General features: G+C 37.0%; 1 protein-coding gene across 4 annotated transcripts in view; it reads right to left on the bottom strand.

Annotated features, from left to right (window-relative positions):
* Positions 1-220: 220 nt before the first annotated feature.
* The window catches only part of Ns2 (nucleostemin 2), an 82,649-nt gene continuing 62,443 nt past the window's right edge, over positions 221-20,426 (bottom strand). For all 4 annotated transcript variants that reach the window (XM_069839789.1, XM_069839787.1, XM_069839790.1 and 1 more), the window contains one exon: positions 221-5,407. In XM_069839789.1, coding sequence (XP_069695890.1) covers positions 3,077-5,398 — 2,322 coding nt within the window. In that variant the 5' untranslated portion in view covers positions 5,399-5,407 and the 3' untranslated portion in view covers positions 221-3,076. The remainder of the gene's footprint in view (positions 5,408-20,426) is intronic.

Here is a 20,426-nt window from a genome sequence, read left to right as displayed (position 1 = left end):
CTGTGGAATTCATTTGCAGAAATTGAATTTAATTACAGTTTTACTTTTAGTGGTAAGAACTGATGTTTTAGCTTATCAAGCGAGAACTGACATGAGCAAGTCATAGACTTCCTTCCACAATAGAATTACACTGCTCAGAAAAAGTTTTGCACCACTTCGATTTTTTTAAATCACAGTGAAGCTAATAACCTGAGGGGGTAAGAGATGAAAAACACCAACCTTCTGAAACTGAAATAAAGATTTATTGTAAAGGTAACAAAACACTGACAAAAACAAAGGCATTATTCGGGGAAGTGCATCTGCCTGTAAAACTCTGAAATTAAAACATCTACTCCTGCCTAGCTTCAGTATCCTGTTACCCCACCCCGTGCATTACAACATGCTCAGACCCTTTGCGACATGCTGTCCAGAAAGTGATTGAGACAATTCTCGTCCTATCTGGCCCATTCTTCGACAGCAGCTTTCCGAATGTTATCCAGGGCTTGGGATGAATTCCTACATCATTACACATCTCTCTTCAGTTGGACCCAGGCATGTTCAACAGAATTCATGTCTGGAGACATCGTAAGCCATTCCATCTGACTGATTCCTACCTCTTGAAGGAAGCTGTTTACAAGACGAAAGCAGAGTTCATGGGCATTGTCGTCTTGAAAAACAAAATTGTCTCCAAATTCTTGCTCAACAATGGACTGGAAAATCCTATCCTGATATTCCACAGATGTCAAATTGCCCTAGATGGCAATAAGCAGCACCCAGTGTCCATACATGATACCAATCCAAAACATTACAGATCCATCAGTCTGCTGGAACTGTGGAACTGAGTACATAAGATGCATAACCCTACCCGGCTCTCTCCACACTCTTCTCTGACGTTTGTCAGGCATCAGACAAATTCTGCACTTATCGCTGAAGAAAATATTACGCCAATGTTCCAGATTCCAATCCAAATGCTCCCTAGCCCATCTGTTTCTGGTGCTATGGTGCAGGGGAGTCATCGCTGCTGCTCGCAAAGGTCTCCTGGAGTGTAAGTTGTCCATGTGGAGATAGTTTCTGACTGTTTGGGTTGACACAGCCCTTCCAGTTGCGCGCAATAGGGCATGGCATAGCTGTGTTGCGTTATCTTCTCAATTTCTACCAGCCGTTATTTGCAGCAAGTCTTCACACGATAGTGGTTTCATGTTCTAACAATATCACTATGACGTCTTCAGACTGATTTCCCTCATGCTGAAGCCTTGCTGACAGAAGGTAGTCTTCCTTCGTCTAGGCTCTCGTGCTACTCTATGCATTGCTAACTTAACTCAAAATCTGCTTAAAATCACGTTATCAATGAGAAAGTGGAAGTCCTGATTCTCACAGTAGTAAATCAGGGCTCCATCTTGAAGTGAAAATGTGAGAAGTGGTAGTGATTCGCAAGATTGCGCCTCATCTATCCCCCTCAGGATTACTACCTGAATATGCTTGATGTCATCAACTACAAGCTTGTCATCAGGATAGGACACCTCAATGATGGCCATCATGTATGAAGTCAAGGCTTCCCTATAGAAGACTCCAAGGTTCAGTGCCCCTGTGTCTCTTAACAGGTTTAGCCTTTGCCGAAGGTGGTGGTGTGTCTGTAATGGTCCTAGTTCTTTCAGAAGTACCTGGCCCAGTTTGGGTCCCACTACCGCTAGGTTGAGGAGAGGGACCCGGTTGAGTGTTCCCAGTTTCTTTCTCCTTGCCTCTAGCCCTTTGTGATTTCCTTCTAGCCACTCTTAATAACTTTTTAGTGCTCAGGTGCAGTCAATTTACAGAAGAGGCAGTGATGCCCATTTCCTCGTTGGGTGATGGGTTTCCCTCAACTGGAAAGTCCCTGTCACCCCTCTTTGCTTTTGAATCTTGTGTTAGTAGTTCTTCCATAGGAGTCCCATGAGTACCAGGAAAATAAAGGTCACACAACACAGAGCCCCGATTGTATTGGGAAGGCTAAATACTGCAGGGTTTTGCCTGGTGCCCTGCAGAGATCATTAGCGACACCATTATTTTACTACTCCAGTGCCATACAGCCCTCGGCACAATGCATTTACATTGGCTTGAGTAGACCAGAGCCCATATATGGTAGTGATGCTTCATCTGGGAGAATCGCTGAAGTCCCTCAACTGGGAGTCCCTTTGGGTTGGATGGAAGCTACTTCATCTAGTACCTCCACCATGACCAACCTAGTATGAGTATCTCTGCCAGTACAACTCCCAGTTTCATTGGATACACACAAGCCCTCCCACCAACTTCAAAGTCATGGGGCTTGTGGGGGGGGGGGGCTGTGTCTTACTTAGATGGATTGCAATAAAACTTCGAACTCTATAGTGACGTATATTCTGCAATAATTTCCCTTTTTGAGCAGTAGCCCAACACATGACTAAGTGTTTCAACTTCCTGGCATCTTGGCTGGCGGCATAGTTGATCTGTCAAGGAATGACCAGGAACAGAGATTGTACTGCTAATATGAAGTAAACTGTAGAGATTAGATTACTTCAGACAGTCAAAGATTGCACAATAAAAAAAAAAAAAAAATTAAATGAAATAACATTTATAAAATCAAAAGTGAGAATCTGGTACAATATTAAGTAACTTGTCTCTTGTCTCATATGCAACAAATTACTGCAGAAACAGTTCAGTAATATGCAACTGAGAGTAGAAGGAATATCAGTGAAGTGATAGCCACTTAATGCTAGAACAGACTTCCAACTCTAATCCTTCAGCAAGGAAGAAATGTACAAGATATTCCCAACAACAGTTACATCGAGAATTAAAACAAACAGTGGAAAAAACAGAGACATTGAACTCCAGCAGTTGTATATTATGCAAAAATGGCAACTCTAAAATGAGTGCCAAACACCTAATAACCTACTCTAGCCTTAACAAGGAACAATTGAAATGAAGGAACATGATAGGCCTGTACAGGGAAGCAAAGAGAATTATGTGACCCTCAAGAATTTGCCATTAGAAACTCTATAATGAGTTTTCCATCGTCAGATTACATGTTTACCAAATTGTTAAATTTACACAATAAGAAATTACATTTAATTTTTATCAAACATGTTTATAAAAATTTCTTCCTAAATCTGTTCCTGTTTTTTACATTAACTATTCCATAGAAATTACTACCTGTACGCTTTGGTTTCATTTGTCTATCTATTCTCCTGCGCATCTTACTTGTCAACTTGGCTGATACCTCTTGCTTCTTTATCTGTCTTTCATCATAGTTCATGTCCGTAACATCAAAGGCACCACTGGTTGAATGTGTCTGTATATATGATTCCACTTCAGAACCACTCAAACTCGATTCAGAGTCTGATTCCACTTCTAACTGATTTCCTGTTCTCTCTTCTGCATTGTTATTATCGTGTAACCTTATACAATCAGAGTCTGTGCTGCTATCTGGAAGACAGACTTTGTTTTCTTCATTTGGATTTGTAACAGTATCTGTAGAGAAAATTGGATTAATCCTAATTCTGCTGAAGTTCTGAAAGCCTATAACTGTTTTCTTAGCTGCATTCTTGTAAACAGGATTTGAAACTATTTTCTGATTTAATACTTTATCCAATTCTTCATCATCAATTTCACTCAATTCTATGTCAGAATCATCAAACTTTTCACTTCCAGGGACTGTACTACTGCCTGAAACTCTTGCGAAATGTTCCAACTTTTGCTTTTTATCATCATCTGCTGTGTAACTCAGATTAACTCGAATTTTATTAAAATCTTGAACAACTTTGAACACAGGTGTAACAACAATTTGATTGGACAGCTTTTCCAGTTCTACTCCATTTTCAGGGCTGATGTCAACAATTTTCTCAATCTTTTCACCAGTTACATTACTGCTTTCTGGCACTACGGCAACATCTATATGCATGTTGCTTTGTGCACCATTTCCTTTTCGCACCCCACTCCCATTGGTTTCCTGTTGATCCTCTGTGGGACTTGGTACAAATTCATTACTTAATGGAACTTCAAAACCAGGTGGAAACACATAAAATGGCAGCTTACCTCTCTGCCAGTCATTTAGAACAATCCGAGCAACAGCACTAATGTCTGGTTCACCTCCTTTCAGCAGTTTTCCCATTCTTGTGGCCAGTTTCTCTAAAAAGTCTTGTGGAGATTCCCAATCCTGTACTTTGTAAGTCTTTGCCATGTACTCTCGCTTCACCCTTTCAAGGACACTTGGGATGTAGTCCTCTGGGGTCTCCACCAATTCAACTCTCACCACACCTTTTAGAACTTTTTCAGTGTCACTTTCAGCAGATGGATACACTACTCCTGGACAGTCAATGAGATAAATCCGACGCATTAATGTAATGTATTGCCACACTTTCGTTTCTCCTGCAATAGGTGCAACTTTACACACCTTCTTAGACCGTAAAGTATTGATCACAGAGCTCTTTCCAACATTTGGATAACCTATGAAACCAACACTAATTTGCTTCTTATCAATATGTAATTTTGCAAACTGCCGTAACAAATTAATCAAAGAGCCTTTACCAAAGGGATGAGTCAAAGATGCATGGAATGCAACTGTGGGGTATTCTGCACTGAGGACTGCAACCCATCGTTGGGTGACCCAGGTGGGCACCAAGTCCACCTTGTTCAGTATGAATATCAAGTGTTTGTGTGGCTTCTCTGTGTGTAGATACTTCTCAATGTGTGGTGAGCGGGTGCCGATGGGATCCCTGGCATCCAGCACTTGCAGAACGACATCAGATGAATCTATTACTTTGTACAGCTCATTCCAGATGCGCTTACTCTGTCCTGCAGCCATGATCCATTCCCTCGGTGAGTCCTTTATGCCTAGATCTTCACGAATCAAATCTCGGTCCTTGTTAACATCATACGCTTCTGATGATTCTGCAGCTATCTGAGACAACTCATCTAAACTTCTGATTTTTAAATTAGGTTTCTTCCTTCTCTTTTTGGAGCCAAAAACATCCTCAAAGCTTTCTGTGTCCAACAAATGTACTCTAGCATGCTTTACCTTCTCATTAAGCAGTGTTATAGGCAGCTTAGTGGGCCTCATGATAACTTGGTATGGATCCTTCACAGCCACTCCCAACTCTTTCTGAAACTTTTGTAATGCATTTTGTGTGATGACTCTGGAGTTCCCAAACCACTTCTGATTGGGTTCAACTCTTGCTATAGTTCCTGATGCAAGTTTCCCTTGAAATGGAGCAGGACTGATAATCTGTCCAATTTTGTTGCGTTTTGGTTTGAAATTTCTGTACATTTGCAGCCTCTTGATTGTAGACTTGCTTCTTACAACAGCAACTCCCTTTAAACCTTCTGTCTTGCGTTCAGGATTCATGCTATGGCCAGAGCGATTGAATCCCTCTTTCCTAGGGGCTTTTGACGTTGATTTCGTTTTCGCCATCTTTACTTTCTAAGGAGAAAAAAAGAGAACTGTCAATAAACAAATCAACAACCATGCATTTCAATGAAAAAGGAGTTCATTTAGATATATCAGAAGGAAAAAAAGGTAAGGAGTGGTGTTGAAAAGCGAGAGGGGATTATGTGTGAAGGGGCACAGACAGAATCATACATACATATTTATTCATACATCATGCTTACTGGCTATGGTTCACCACCACATTGCTGATATGAGCTACCATAACCTTCTAATTACAACATTTACTATTTATCACATCCTAGATGTGTGCTTTTTCTATGTTTTATGCTGTACTATTACAATCATAATCTACAAAAAAAAAAAGTACATTCACTATTCTCTGTCCTATTTATACACCCAAACTAACCTACTTTTACCAAACTCGTCCCCCCCACAACAGCACCTTCTCCATTCTCTTTCAAATCCCCTGCATCACTTCCAACAAAAGTCCGTATGTCATTCTTACCCTACTAAACTTTACCTTTGCTCATGCACTGTACACTTTCACTTATACTTTTTCTCTACACTGCTTTTGTTCTTTACCCTTGACTATTACACTTTTTGATTATGCTGTCACTTTCCATATATTTTCACTTTACACTTAATATTATGATTCTTTACTTCACTATTTCACTATTTTTTTTCTCACTTCATTCACCCTTTCTCACCCACTAATTATGCTTCCTCACTATTAGGGTACGGCCATTCAAGCTATATTTGTAGCAAGTTTTCTGCTACAAATGTACCTGCCTTAATTGTCGCAAAATGGGTTACCACATGGGCGCTACAATTACTGCTAGTTTCTGCATTAAATGTCGCTATGTGTGGCCACATGACATGCCACACATAGCGACATTTGTAGCTAGTTCTTTTGCGTTTTGCAGCACTCAGCAGTAGTGTGGTGGAAGCTTTCTTCCGAGTTGGATTATGAAGCCAAAGTCGCTTTGTGTGTGTTGTTAGTGTACATTATTAGTCACACATAATTGTAATGCACATGAGAAGAAAATTTATAGTAGTGCTATAAAGTTAACTTTTATTCCTGTGTCGATTTTACAACAGGCAATATTGTTCATCAGTAACAATCAGAAGTACGATGTGGGTGAAGGGTTTGCTGAAAGGCTGTATAAAGACCTAATTTCTCGTGGTTCTGTAGAAGGGTCATTGGGATTTACAACAGATTAGACATGCTCTTCCCTTGTCAATATATGAATTTCTAAAGCATCTCCAAGTAAAATGAAGTTTTAAACATGACCCAAAACACAACACAAAGAGGCAATCTGTTTGTAACATATTTGAGAGATCTGTCTTGTAAAAGAATTGTGTTTTTTAACAAATGAAGTCGCTGTAAAGGGTTTACTGGAACGCTATTGTATAGATCTTTATTATTGAAGGATACCTTTGGTCGAAAATGAAAGAAAGAAAAAATATGTACTCTCAAAGAACGATATTTTGAAAAGAGTATAAGTTAACACATCTATTATAAAAGTTCTCTTTTTCCTGGTTTTGCAGAATGCTTATCGGACATTGCGGAAATTTAAATTTGACCCTTATATCCGAAAATAAAACTCAAAGTGGAAATGTCTTTATAACACAATAATATTTATAAACAATCCTGATTTGTGAAGTCTGTACTGGAAAAGAATTGTACGTTTTTTTACCAAACGAAATTGCTGTGAAGGGTTTGCTGGAATGCTTTTGTATACATTTTATTATTCAAGAATTCTTTAGGTCGAAATTGAAAGGAGAAAAATGTATGGACTTTAAAGAAAGATATTTTGAAGAGAGTTGAAAAATAGGGAACTTAGCCTGGACTATACATAAGCGAAGCAATATTTATTGGCACCATATTGTTAGTAACAAAATACGTCATATATATTGGCATCGTATTGTTATGAATCTGTCATAATAATAATTTCCCATCTAGAAGTCAATTTCCCTCTCTACTTCACTCCCTCATAAACACAAGTTGATTCTGTTGTTATGATTACATGTACATACTGAGAATTTCAACCATTAAAAAAACGGGGTTTCCTTCAAATTTGAGAATGCCTTTCTCCCATTGTACATCTTATTCAATAGAAAACAGAGTTTACGTTCTCTTATACATGATAGATCACGTTTCTCAGATTATTAAATTTCGGGGAGGGGGAAACTGAAAGGTGAATCTCAAGGTATGTTACAGTCTCATGTCTCATAAAGTGTCTGACAAACAAAAGATATTCTCACGCTATAAGATAAGCGGGGTGATACAAATTGTGATATCTTATAGCTAATTCATCACTGCACTCAACAATATCACTTGTTTTATTTTTTAATACATTAGGCCTGAATAAAATGCCAAGGTGTTGTATGCTTGGCTGCAAATTCAATTACCAGAAGGGAACTTAGTGGCGATATTTACTTTTCCTTCTGGTGAAGTAACAAAAAACAGGAGTAAGATTAAGAAAATAGTGTTTAAAATTAGCTTACGCATGTATCCATTCGCATTTGTAAATTTACATTGCACTAAATTATTCTAATTCTCTACTGTAAAATGAATAACTTTGATTTGTTACTTCACTGTTTTGAAAGTCTTAACTGTGTGTCCTCTACATGACATTTGATTTTCGCTTTCTATCTCATTCCTAAAAAATTAAAGCATGGCCATTCATTTTACACGGTTGTTTGTACTTTTATTACAATTTTTTTGTTTTGTTTTGCATGATATTTATTCTTTATTTATTGTCAGTTAGTAGATAAAAGTCTTTTGACTTGTATATTCTTTAACTTGCTGAGTCTCCTTTGGGAATTACTAAAGCGAAAATGAATATATTAATATAAATTTAAAGTTTCAAAATATGGAACATACTAAGAAATTCCCAGTTACTAACAACAATGTTAATTCGTTTAAGGTGGAAAATTATTGGTCACGAATAGGCCTAACATGTCAGATGCTTGCCCCTAAGATTTAGTTTATTATTACTATAATTATTCGCTGTTTCTAAAATTAATTTTCCCTAATAAAGGATTGTTAATACGTGTGGGTAGTCTACTGAGAGGGAATTTTTGTAGAATAACTTTACAGTATATTTAAATAACTTGAAAGTATTTCGTTGACTAAAGAAACACACGAATATCACTTTATTAATACTTTATCGCTGATCATTCTTGCTATTATTATTATTATTATTATTATTATTATTATTATTATTATTATTGTTGTTGTTGTTGTTGTAAAATTAAGAAATGTATGTAAAAAAGTTTATACAGGTTTTCCTACGTATAATTTAAAAATTATAAAATGCCAGATTGTGCCGTGTTCGGATGCAACAATTATGCGAAGAAAACCAAAGGCAGAGAAGTCAAATACTTCCAGGTTAGAAGAAATGATGACCTGGCTACAATATGTAAATGAAATTACAAACATACTGACATACCGCACATCGCAGCAACATTTGTAGCTGCACGTGTAGCCACCCATGTGTGGCCACCAACAGCAGTATATATCGCAGAAGAAATGGACCCAAACCCATTTGAGTTGCGACATGACCTTGGGATGCGCCAAACTTGCTACATTTACTGCTCCGTGTGGCCGGTTGCATTTAACTGAATGCAGTCTATAATTCCAGCTACATTTGTCGCAGAAAACTTGCTACAAATGTAGCTCGTGTAGCCATAAACTTACTCTACTAAACTTTACCTTTGCTCATGCACTGTACACTTTCACTTATACTTTTTCTCTACACTGCTTTTATTCTTTACCCTTGACTATTACACTTTTTGATTATGCTGTCACTTTCCATATATTGTCACTTTACACTTAATATTATGATTCTTTACTTCACTATTTTTTTTCTCACTTCATACACCCTTTCTCACCCACTAATTATTCTTCCTCACTATTGCCGTTTCTGCCTTTGTCTCCTGCGTCATTGTCTTTTGTCTTTCTCTTTATGCTTTCCTTTTTTAAACACAAATAGAATCAATATGTTTTATGTAAATGCGTTAAGTGCAAGAATGACACAAATGAATGCCAGTCATATTCTCCAGATTAGTGCATGACTTGTCTGATAGCCAGCAGAACACATAGGCTATGAGGACCTCTGTACTGGTTTCATGTGCTTGCACACCTTCATATGTTTCGATGGCTGAGAACCAGACTGTTCTAAGTCCAACTTTTTGTACGAAAGAAATCTGTGTTTCATTGTATTCCAGTTCTTGTCTGCATATATGAATTGAACAAAATTGTAAATATTCCTCTCCATAAGGTTGCTAAGAAGGTATTCCAAATTGTTTCATGAAGCTTTGAATGTCAGGAGCTTAAAATAACTCTCCTGGAAAAAAAAAAAAAAATAGTAAAATGGACTTGCAACAGTCTGGTTCTGAGCCATCGGTTTGTTGCCAGTTTTCATCCATTAAGAGTATTGTCTCCAGACAATTACAAGTAGCCTACATTTCTTTTTAGTTAATCTGTGGATGAAATTCCAGCTAGTAAATTTGTGGAGGATATAATACGAGACCAATAAAGTTTCAAGCAAATGATCAGTTTTGTGCATATGAGCAACTTGCTAGCTTTGTTGAGTTTCCATCAACAGGGAGTACTATCTCTAGGCAACTGCGAATACTACTTAAACTGTGGAAAGGATTTCGGGCCAGCAACTTGTAATAATACACTGACCAGAAAAAAAAAAAAAAAAAACCGATCACTTGAAAAAAATACTAAAATTCCAAGTTTAAATGTACATTATGAAGTAATCCCAGAAATAACATAACTGTAATCATACTCAATTTATAGATTACACTTTTATGAACTTGTGACACGTAAATTCACACCTTTCACACCAATTTTGAATCAAAGACCGTCATATGTTCATAAATCTACACTATTGTTGAAATTTTGTAAAATTTTTCACTAACTTTCAGCTGAATATTTGTCCACTAAACTTCACTGAAAATGATGTTGATGCACAAAACTTAAATTCACACTAACAATAACTGAAACAAACACTCAGTATCTGGTATGTCCCCCTCTGGCCCTAATTACAGCTGCCATTCTCTCAGGCATGGTCTCAATTAAGGTTATGATGTCTCTCTGGCCGATATTGTCCCATTTCTCTTGGAGTGCTGCCCGCAGATCACCTATGGTCTCCGGAACAGGATTACGATCGCAGATACGTCTATCCAACCTATCCCGGAGATGTTTTATAGGGTATAGGTCGGGACTCCAAGCTGGCCAGTTGAGACAAACAACCTCCAATGCATCAAGATACTGTGATACGCAGCGCGCTGCATGTGGACGAGCACTGTCATGCATGAATATGAAATCATTTCCAATGAATGGAGCAAAGGGCACGATGTGATCGTCGAGAATCTCGTTGATGTATCATTGAGACTACCATTCTCGACAATCACCAATTCCGTTCAGGCCTCCATCACGGAGCCTCTACCGAAAGACATCCTTGCAGACAATGTACACTCTGCATACTGGTCTCCAAACTCTTTCCCTACCATCTGGGGATTTCAGGGAGAAACTGGACTCATCAGAGAACAGTACACTGCTCCACTGCTGCACAGTCCATTGGGCATGCTGACGAGCGAACTGAAGACGGTCGGCTCGGTGCTGTCTGGTCAGATCTGGTCCTGTAGCAGGTCGTCGTGATTGAAGATTTTGTTCTTCAAGGCGTTGTCGAACAATCCTCTCACTGACATTAACACCCCGCACATGTTGTAGTCGATTCCGAGCTTCAACTGCTGTGGTATGGCAGTTTCTCAGAACCTGGCTGACGAGAAATTGGTCATCTTGGGCTGAAGTCTTTCTTTTTCTGCGAGATCCAGGTCTTCTGGAGTAACTCTGTGCTTCCCGGAACCATTTCACAACCTCTTGCACCATGGTGTATGGTGACAGCTCTGGCAACATCTTGGGGTGACAGAGGCACTGTCTGAACTAAACTTGCTGACGAAATGGCAAACAAACCATTTTCGATAGTTGTTATTCATTTTCAAAAAGAAAGGAAAGCAATAAAACCTCTTCATTTGTTTATGATGGCCTACCCCACATGTTCAGCACAGAAACACACTCCTTCATTCGTACGCGATAAACCGAAGATTAATTGGTGTGAAAGGCGTGAATTTACATGTCAAAAGTTCATAAAAGTGTAATTTTTAAATTTAGTATGGTAACAGTTATATTATTTCTAAGATTACTTCATAATTTACATTTAAACTTGGTTTTTAGTATTTTTTTCAAGTGATCGGTTTTTTTTGCCGGTAAGTGTGTTTTCGGTATACGGCATTCTTCATCACAAAGTATAAAAATAGGTTACGGTATGCTTAGCATGAACAGTAGATACTACAATTGTTGAGTTTAAGATAATTCATGTTGTCTGAAATACTGCAAATACACTGCTAGCCATAAGAGACAGTTACATTTATTAAAGACACGTGATAATATTAAGTTAAAAGAAGGAACTATTTTGCAAGAAATAGCAACCTGACAGAAATGTAGTGGTGAAAATGTAGAATGAACTAGACTATTGCAAGGAGTATATACAAAGATGTGGTCATGGATTCATCAACATATTCCGTATTACTGTCACTAGAGTACAGTAGAACCCCGATTATCCGTCACCCTATTAACCGATTGATGGATTATCCGTCTGTCTTTCTCGCGCTTTTTTCTACAGAAATATATAAAGTACTGTACATTGTATTAGCACGTTATTTTTTTAGAGAGTGTTATTACAAGCCTTTTCCCTTACACAGTATAGTCTACTGTTCGAATTGTGGTACTGTATAACTTCTGTATAAAATGTCTTCTACGGATGTCAAAAGAAATCTTGTTAAGTATCGGAGAGAAAAGATGTAAATAATTGAGTGGTTTGGGGAAAGAGAAATTGTGGTTCATCTCTTAACAGAATACAAGTTTGGAGTGTATAAAGTACGTAAGTCCACAACATGAGACCATTTTCCACAGGCAGCCATTACAAGGAGTTTTCTTACCCTTCTAAACCCGTCATTGACAATGAGACAAATTAGTGAACTTGTGATCCACTACCTAGCATGTTAAATATAAGGCCATAGAGGAATTTACCGAAGTGTATTGTTCACTAAATTTACGAAAATATTACATGGTACTGATTATCCGATTTTTTCAATTAACTGTTCAGCCCAACCCCTTCATTAACACGGATAATAGAGGTTCTACTGTACTAGAAATGTGTGTTGACATCCATCCTACATATTCAGTATGGGTATCTGAATTGTCAGGACCATAACTCTTAACATGATCACAGCACTGCACCATTGTAAAGTGACACATAATTACTCACCGATTACGGAAACAGAAAATTTTGTTTTTGTACAACCATTATGACAAATAATGCAACACAAGGTAGGCCTAGTTTAAAATATGCTTATAGCTACTGAAATTGTTGACAGAATAGAAATGACAAGCAGTAGGGAAAATGAGCCATAAAAATTGTAAAATGCAGAAATAATCTTCAAATATAAGAATAGTCCTCGGTAACTGGTCCACAAATCTACAAAGAGAATGCTATGATCACTGACAGATGGAAAGTATACTTCTTGAAATAACTTGAAGAGGTGAGTTTTCATAAGCTGATTTTGAGGGCAATTCATAAACATTTGGGGCCTTAAACATTTTATTCTTCACGATGGCAATGGAGATATGAGACATATGAGTGTCAAGTGATTATTTTGAAAATTCGTATCTCGAAGGCTAGGTCTTCTCCGGATGTAGAATTTATAGGGAGGTTTCTTATTTCAAATGGAACGTATGGAAGAAAAACCGTTATGAAAATCCATTATCACTTGGTGAGCCTTCCTTGTGGGTCAATCGACAATCTGTTCCTTTTGTCTGTTCAATGTGCTGATATCAGTGAGAAAACCTTGTCAACATTAGCATTCTCTTTAGAAATAAGATAAAAATACTCAGCTAGTTTCAGAAGTTCAAAATGACGATTTTCATGCTTACTATCACTGAAGTAGATTACCTATCATTGCAAGACAGCTTTTCAAGGGCAAAAATATATTTGTTACTTTATCAATGATTTTAAGAAACGGTGGAAGTTGTGCTGGATTTTTGACAGGCTTCTGGTGAAGTATTTGGAATGATTGAAGGTTACAGTTAAGTTTTCTCATTAGAAACTCAATGGTATAGTTAAAGAATCTTGCATCTCACTTACCAAAGGGACATTTCAATTGCGAGCATAAGTTCTTTTTCAGAAAATTCCTTTGTAAGCAAAAGAACAATAATTTGTTTCATTTTGAGTCCTGCCTCATGAAAGGGTTTTTTGGGCCACTCAACACCCAAAACTGATGGATCCCGTAATGTTACACTACTGGGTTTCTACTCGTATTAAGAAATCTTCATTTCAGACTTCAACCATTTCGAATATTTGCCAGAAATCTGCCTTTTTGCACTCTGCACAACTTCTACTGTTTCTTAAAATCATTCATAAAATAACAAATAGAATTCTTAATTCCTTTAAAATGCTCTCTAAACAATCTGATATTTATAATCTAGTCAAAACATACTCATATAATGATTCAGAAAAGTTTTTCTTCTCGAACATTATTTCAATGAACTCTTTACGAGTCACCAAAAAAAGGTGTGCGTTGACAGTTAAACTGCAATATGCAATAAAAAGACGAAATGTTGTTTCGTACACAAAAATTCCATGCAAGTGAGTGCCGATTTTTATAAAATCTCAGTATAAAAATGAACTTCATGACCGAAAATTTAATTTTAATTCAGTAATTTCGAACACTGTTATTACAGTATTGATATGGAATAAACCCATTAAACTTTATATAAACCAAAAGTGCATACATTTAGGCAGACTTTCAACGTGGAACGTGGAATTTAAAAAATACAGTAGAATTCCTGTATCCGGCAACTATGGGACAAAGCCAGTGCCAGATAACTGATTTTGCTGGATAATTGGAAAATACGTTTATAGGTTATGTAAAGACATGCTGTATTGCACAAACTTTTTTTTTTCATGTTGAAATGTAGTAAGTTTCATAGAGATATTTAGAAATAAAGTTTTGAAAATGTACAATGTTTATTTTTAGTACTGAATACAGCAATGTACAGTTTCCCTAGAAAAGGATGAGACGATTGAGTATTCCTAAGTCTCAGATGCAAGACACTGTGCATGATCAGAAACCAGAGCACTGATACACAAGATAACGAATACTGAGTTACTTAAATTCAGGCTATTTGGTTTGTTACTAGCATCGTTCCGAAATTCACTTCAAAAACTGCAAAAAATATGATAATATTACGTAAATAAAAGGTAAATATATACATAAATCGTGTAGTTAAAGCGACAATGAACCTTCATGACTAGATCGACACTCCGCACAGAAAGGAAAACTTTCGTGTCGTTTCAATAGCTCAGACGCTAAGACTTCTGCGTGTCGTGTAGAAGAGTTCGAGTTCGATTCCTAGTCTACACAACGATTTTTTTTTGTCTAAATAACTTTGAAATTGCTAAATAATGTTGAAGTAGAGTTTTACAAAGTCCTCAGATTAATTATTAAATGCATATGTTAAGTAACAAATTGCAGTATCTTTTGCAAAATCTTGAATGTTTAATTTGTCAATAATATTTCTGTACTACGTATATACTATAAGACATTAAAAGAATTTGCAATAGATTTGGGATCCTCTACTTTATAATCACTGGTTTTAATGAAAAAATATTTTCTTTCTTAGGATATCTACAAGTTTAACTTTAATAATATTCCGAATAGCTGTAATTGCATTATCTGAATTTTGTACTTTTCTATTCAAATGTATTCTATTTCCCTCTTTCATTATTTTTGATAAATTACACTGTACTTCTTGTAATATTTAAGAACATGAGGATCATTACATTGCAATTCATTACATATGATTCTTATTTTTAATACATGAGATTTTGTAGTCCCTGCGTTATCTACATGTTTTTACTTTTGAATTTTTTCACATTGAGTGGAGAACATCCACTGAAGTGATTCTGAAATTAAGTTAAAAATACAATACATTTACTCTTAATATCAGTAGTACCAGTATCATATACGTTTTTTCCAAGATTCATTTTGTAGACATAAATGTAAGTAGTCACTAGATACAGCATTTACGACCCTTTTTTAGTTTTTAAATTAATACTGTTCAGTGACATTGGAAACACTTAGGATTTGTTTATCATGTTCAGACAAGCTATTGATTATAGGTTCTGTCGAATAGGAATTCAGTCTAATTCTGTGTACAAAACTTTTATCAATGGCTGTGCTACTTCAGCTTGTATGCTGGTGGGAAAACGACTCTACCGGAAAAGTTCCGTCACTACAGATCACAAATTCCATATGAGATTTCTAAAGTCTTTTCTTTACAAATTCAATGTTGGCTATAAATATTAATAAATAATGTAAGAAATATGAATGATTGTAGTTAGAAGTCTGATTTACATTATAAAAAGCAAGAAGTTACAGTCCTTGGTCAAAATTCGAACTTTCGATGTTTGGTTTTGTCGTCCAACGCATAAGCACAGACCTATTTAAGGCTTATGTTAATAACCTAGAATTTAGCTGTAGCAATGTGGTGTCATAACTTGGGATTTGTTTACTTAATGTAATTAGATTTAATTTGATTAGTTTCGCAACAATAATTGGACTTCCTGTTATATCCTGTTATTATGCAAGATGCCCCTTATTTCAATAATTCTATATCAGGTTAAATAGTCATTGTCTGCACTAAAGTATTATCGTCATCCCTCATTTCTCATCGTAATGGCGAACCGACGTGACATGAGACAGCGAGTTATAGCTCTAATTGAAGCTGGATATGGGGCTAGATCTGCTGGCCGTTTGGTCGGTGTTCCTGGAAGTACAGCCACGAAGGAGTTTATCGTTACCAAGATTCAGGGGAGGTCGAAAATCGCCCTATTCCTGGGCGTCCGCGGATTTCTTCATTGGAAGAGGATGCTCTCTTATTCGAGACAGTTCGACTGGATCCCTTTCGGATTGCTAACGAAATAAGAGCAACATCTAACTTTCCCGGTTCTTCACAGACTGTGATCAGCAGGTTGAGGAACCGCTGTATTAGGAGCCGGAAGGCTGCGCAAACGGAAATATTGGGGGAAGCACAAGCTGTCAACTGTCTTGCCTTCGCTACCAATCGAGTGGATTTCGATTGGAGAAATGTATGATGGTATGTGGACAAGATTTTAAATTAACAGGTCTCTTTTTGTTTTTTTATGATTTTTGTTTCAGGAAGAATACTTTTAACTTCCAAGTAAGATTTATTTATTTTTTGACGAGGTTCAGCCCACTTGTAGACCCAAAAGTTGGGCATAAATTATTCCAAATTTTTCGACAAATTATACAGTCGAGGAACTCTGAACAAATTAATTACACCTCAATAAAAAAAAAAGTTTTACCTGGGATCGAACACGAAACGTTACGGTTATATGGCGGAACCGACACACTATTATATGAGCTACCGAGACAAGACAGTGACAGCAGCAGTCCAGAATGTAGATCCGATAGCAGGCATTTGCCATTCGGTACAGAGAAGCAATGATATTTTGTTACCCGAGCTATGTTGTGAAATCGTGGCCTTAAATGGCTGTCTTCTTCGTGATCCTTATTCTGATCCTTGTCCTTGTTGTGGTCCTTGTAACAATTCTTGTTCTATTTGTCATGGTACTTATCGTTATACGTCGATATCGAGTGAACCGCGCTGTAGAACTTTAACTTCCGACAACCAAGAATCGTCTCATTCTTTTTAAGGGTAACTGTACATTCATCAGTTCATAATTATTGGGATAAATTTTAAAACATGGATGTCACCCTGCCCCCACCACACCTCTTGTATCCAGCTACCTCTCTCACATTCTCATCTCATCTCACTCCACACAAGACATATTATGAACCTGTCACAGACTACGCAGTTTCTCCAATCTTACAAACAATGATAATTTCGATGTAGCAAGGGAGAGCCTGCCAACGTCTGCCAGGCTTAAGTTGTAGATATATCTTAAATATTCGGAGCAAAAAAAAAAAAAAAAAAAAAAAATTCGACCCTTGGCGGAGGGGAAGAGAGAGAACATGTACACAACCTGCAAAGATGCAGTATCTACCCAAGACCTGTATGAATAATTCGGAGCATGAACTTACATTGAAGATATAATCGTAGCAGAGAAGAGGGCCCAGAGAAAGGTAGTAGGCTAATACCACTACATGTCAAAATGTTATCCATAGCTGGGAAAATGCGCTATGTTGTAGGCATAAATTGCATTCCCGAAATGCTAGTTTCTCTAATTATTTTGCTATATTTCTCTCCGATTTTTCACTCTTTCCTACTGCTTTCACTGTTCTTTCTTCAGCTCTTTTCAGAGGAATACCTAGCCCACACTTTTTTTCTGCTTTACAGAACTTAAATACATTATATATAATCTTTCTACTTTGCAAACATATTTTGCCCGCAGTGACTTCTAGGCAGAGTTTCCATGTTTCAAAATTACACACAATGCTATTACTATGTGTAGACTACTTTCGAAGCAATGTTGCTAACTGTACAATCTGGATCATACATGTGCGATAATTTGGTAACATATACAATTGTACGATACAACCTGTGGATGGTATGTAAAATGTACGATCCTGTCGGCAAACAGGGTAAAACATGTCAAAAAGAGAGAACTTTAAATATTTATTACAATTTACATTTGAAATTTTATATAATTATACATTTCTGCAGTATTACGGGTATATTTCATTTATACCTTTATAGTAGTGTCTGTATTTAGCACTTCTGCGTTACAAGCACTGTACATATCAGACTATCACAAAACATATTTCTATAAACATTGCTCTCCTATGTCTCCAAGTCCAGGTTACATGAGAGCTTGATTTTGGTAAACATTATTACAGTGACAAGAAATCACGTACTGTCCATTACTTGTGGCTATTCAAAAAAGATGCTGACAAACATTCCTTTGTTTATATCCAAATATCTCAGAGAAGCACTGGAAGGGATGGTGAACAGGAGAAGAGTTTGGGGCAGAAGATATCAGATGATAGACGACATTGTGATATACGGATCATATGCGAAGACTAAGAGGAAGGCAGAAAATAGGAAAGACTGGAGAATGTTGGGTTTGCAGTGAAAGACCTGCCTTAGGCAGAACATGTATGTATGTATGTATGTATGTATGTATGTATGTATGTATGTATGTATGTATGTATGTATGTATGCATCCCAGAAAAATAGTCCCTCCAATCCTCTCAATAGCCTAAACATAATTACTGTTACCATGTAAGAAAGTAGCTTAATAACTAATAAGTTGGTTGTAATGATTTGAGAACCCCATAACAGGAAAAGGAAATAAACATGCAGTATTCATTATATAGGCCTCTTTTGTACAGTCCACACCTGTGGAGTAACGATTATCGCGTCTGGCCAGAAAACCAGGTGGCCCGGGTTCGAATCCCAGTCAGGACAAGTTACCTGGTTGAGGTTTTTTCCGGGGTTCTCTCTCAACCCAATTTGAGCAAATGCTGGGTAACTTTCGGTGTTGGACCCCAGACTCATTTCACAGGCATTATCACCTTCACCTCATTCAGACGCTAAATAACCTGAGATGTTCATACAGGGTCGTAAAATAACCTACTTAAATAAAAAAAAAAAATTTTTGTACATACAAAGGAACAAGAAACAGTCTGTTATGGTACTTGCTTGTGCCAGTAGTGTTTCATGGTAGTGCACGGGCACTAAGAAATCAGGTGTCATTGTGATAGGTTCTCACATGAAATAATGGCAATGAAAAATCTACATCCGGTGTACCTCAATACACAGGACAGAAACAAAATTGCAGAAAATTATAGTAAACAATTCCTTAATTTAAAGCTTGGTTTTGCTCTGATGAAACAAACTGTAAAAGGGCTAGATGTAGGTTCTGGCTCTTCTCTTCCCACTGTTGTTGGTCCTTCTGAGTATCCTCCCAAGGTAAGGAGACAAAATGTTACAAAATCATTTTATGTGCTGATATTTAATTTTTAACAATTATTTACTTATAAGAATTTTAAAAAATCATTTAAATAAAACAATGTGGAGGGATGCAAATCTAGCTTTCAGGTAAAGCTCCCTGTGAAGCAGACTTGAATAATTTCAAGAAAAAATTGTTCCCAAGCCGCGTATCAATCCTGGGACCTCTGGCTGAATGTACCAGCACTCTAACGACTGATCTACCCAGGAACTCCACCCGACACAGTCTCAATTTTTCCGCTTTTATCCACATACATTGAGTGGGCTGACGACATGCCAGAACCTGCACTCAGTGCACACAAACTCTGCATGACTAGAAATTGTGGTTTTCTGTTAACCTACCTACAGTAACATATATATTATACAAATTCACTGTGGAGCGAGTTCAGGTAAAATAATCAAAATAGACCTATTTTATATGTAGTGTATGATCCTCCAGTAAACAGCCCTAGTAGCTGATGCACCCTTTTCAAAAACCCCTCTAATTGACAATCCTCTAATCAAAAGTACGATAATTTGGAACCAATTGTATGATGCAATCAAGCCTCAGAGATGGCAACGCTGTTCCGAAGTAACCTCCTTTCCACACAGTGACGAGTGTACTCCTGATATTGCAGTGCAGGTGAGTTGGTTTATAAACATGCCAACAGTAAAGATAGCTGTTCCGAGTAGTAAATATTATTCATACTGTGCTATTATTGACAATTAACAAAAAATTGTAATTCACACTTTTTAACATCTAAGAACTTTGGAACTTCAGACAAGCAACAGTTCAGGATGTTTAAGAACTCAAAAAATCTCATATTCAACATTCCAATTGGAAAATGTAAATATAGTACAGAGTGCAGTGATAGGAAAGACCTTCTTTCCGATGCTAAGCAGACAAAATTAGAATATATAGTCCGGATCAGGTTACTTAATACTCAAAGGGTGAAACCTAACCACTTTTCCCTCCATTACTACATATGTTAGTGGATT

The sequence above is a fragment of the Periplaneta americana genome, chromosome 11 (genome assembly GCF_040183065.1).
Source record: "Periplaneta americana isolate PAMFEO1 chromosome 11, P.americana_PAMFEO1_priV1, whole genome shotgun sequence".
In the NCBI taxonomy this organism is placed as follows: Eukaryota; Metazoa; Arthropoda; class Insecta; order Blattodea; family Blattidae; genus Periplaneta; species Periplaneta americana.
This window is presented reverse-complemented; position numbering and strand designations above follow the sequence as displayed.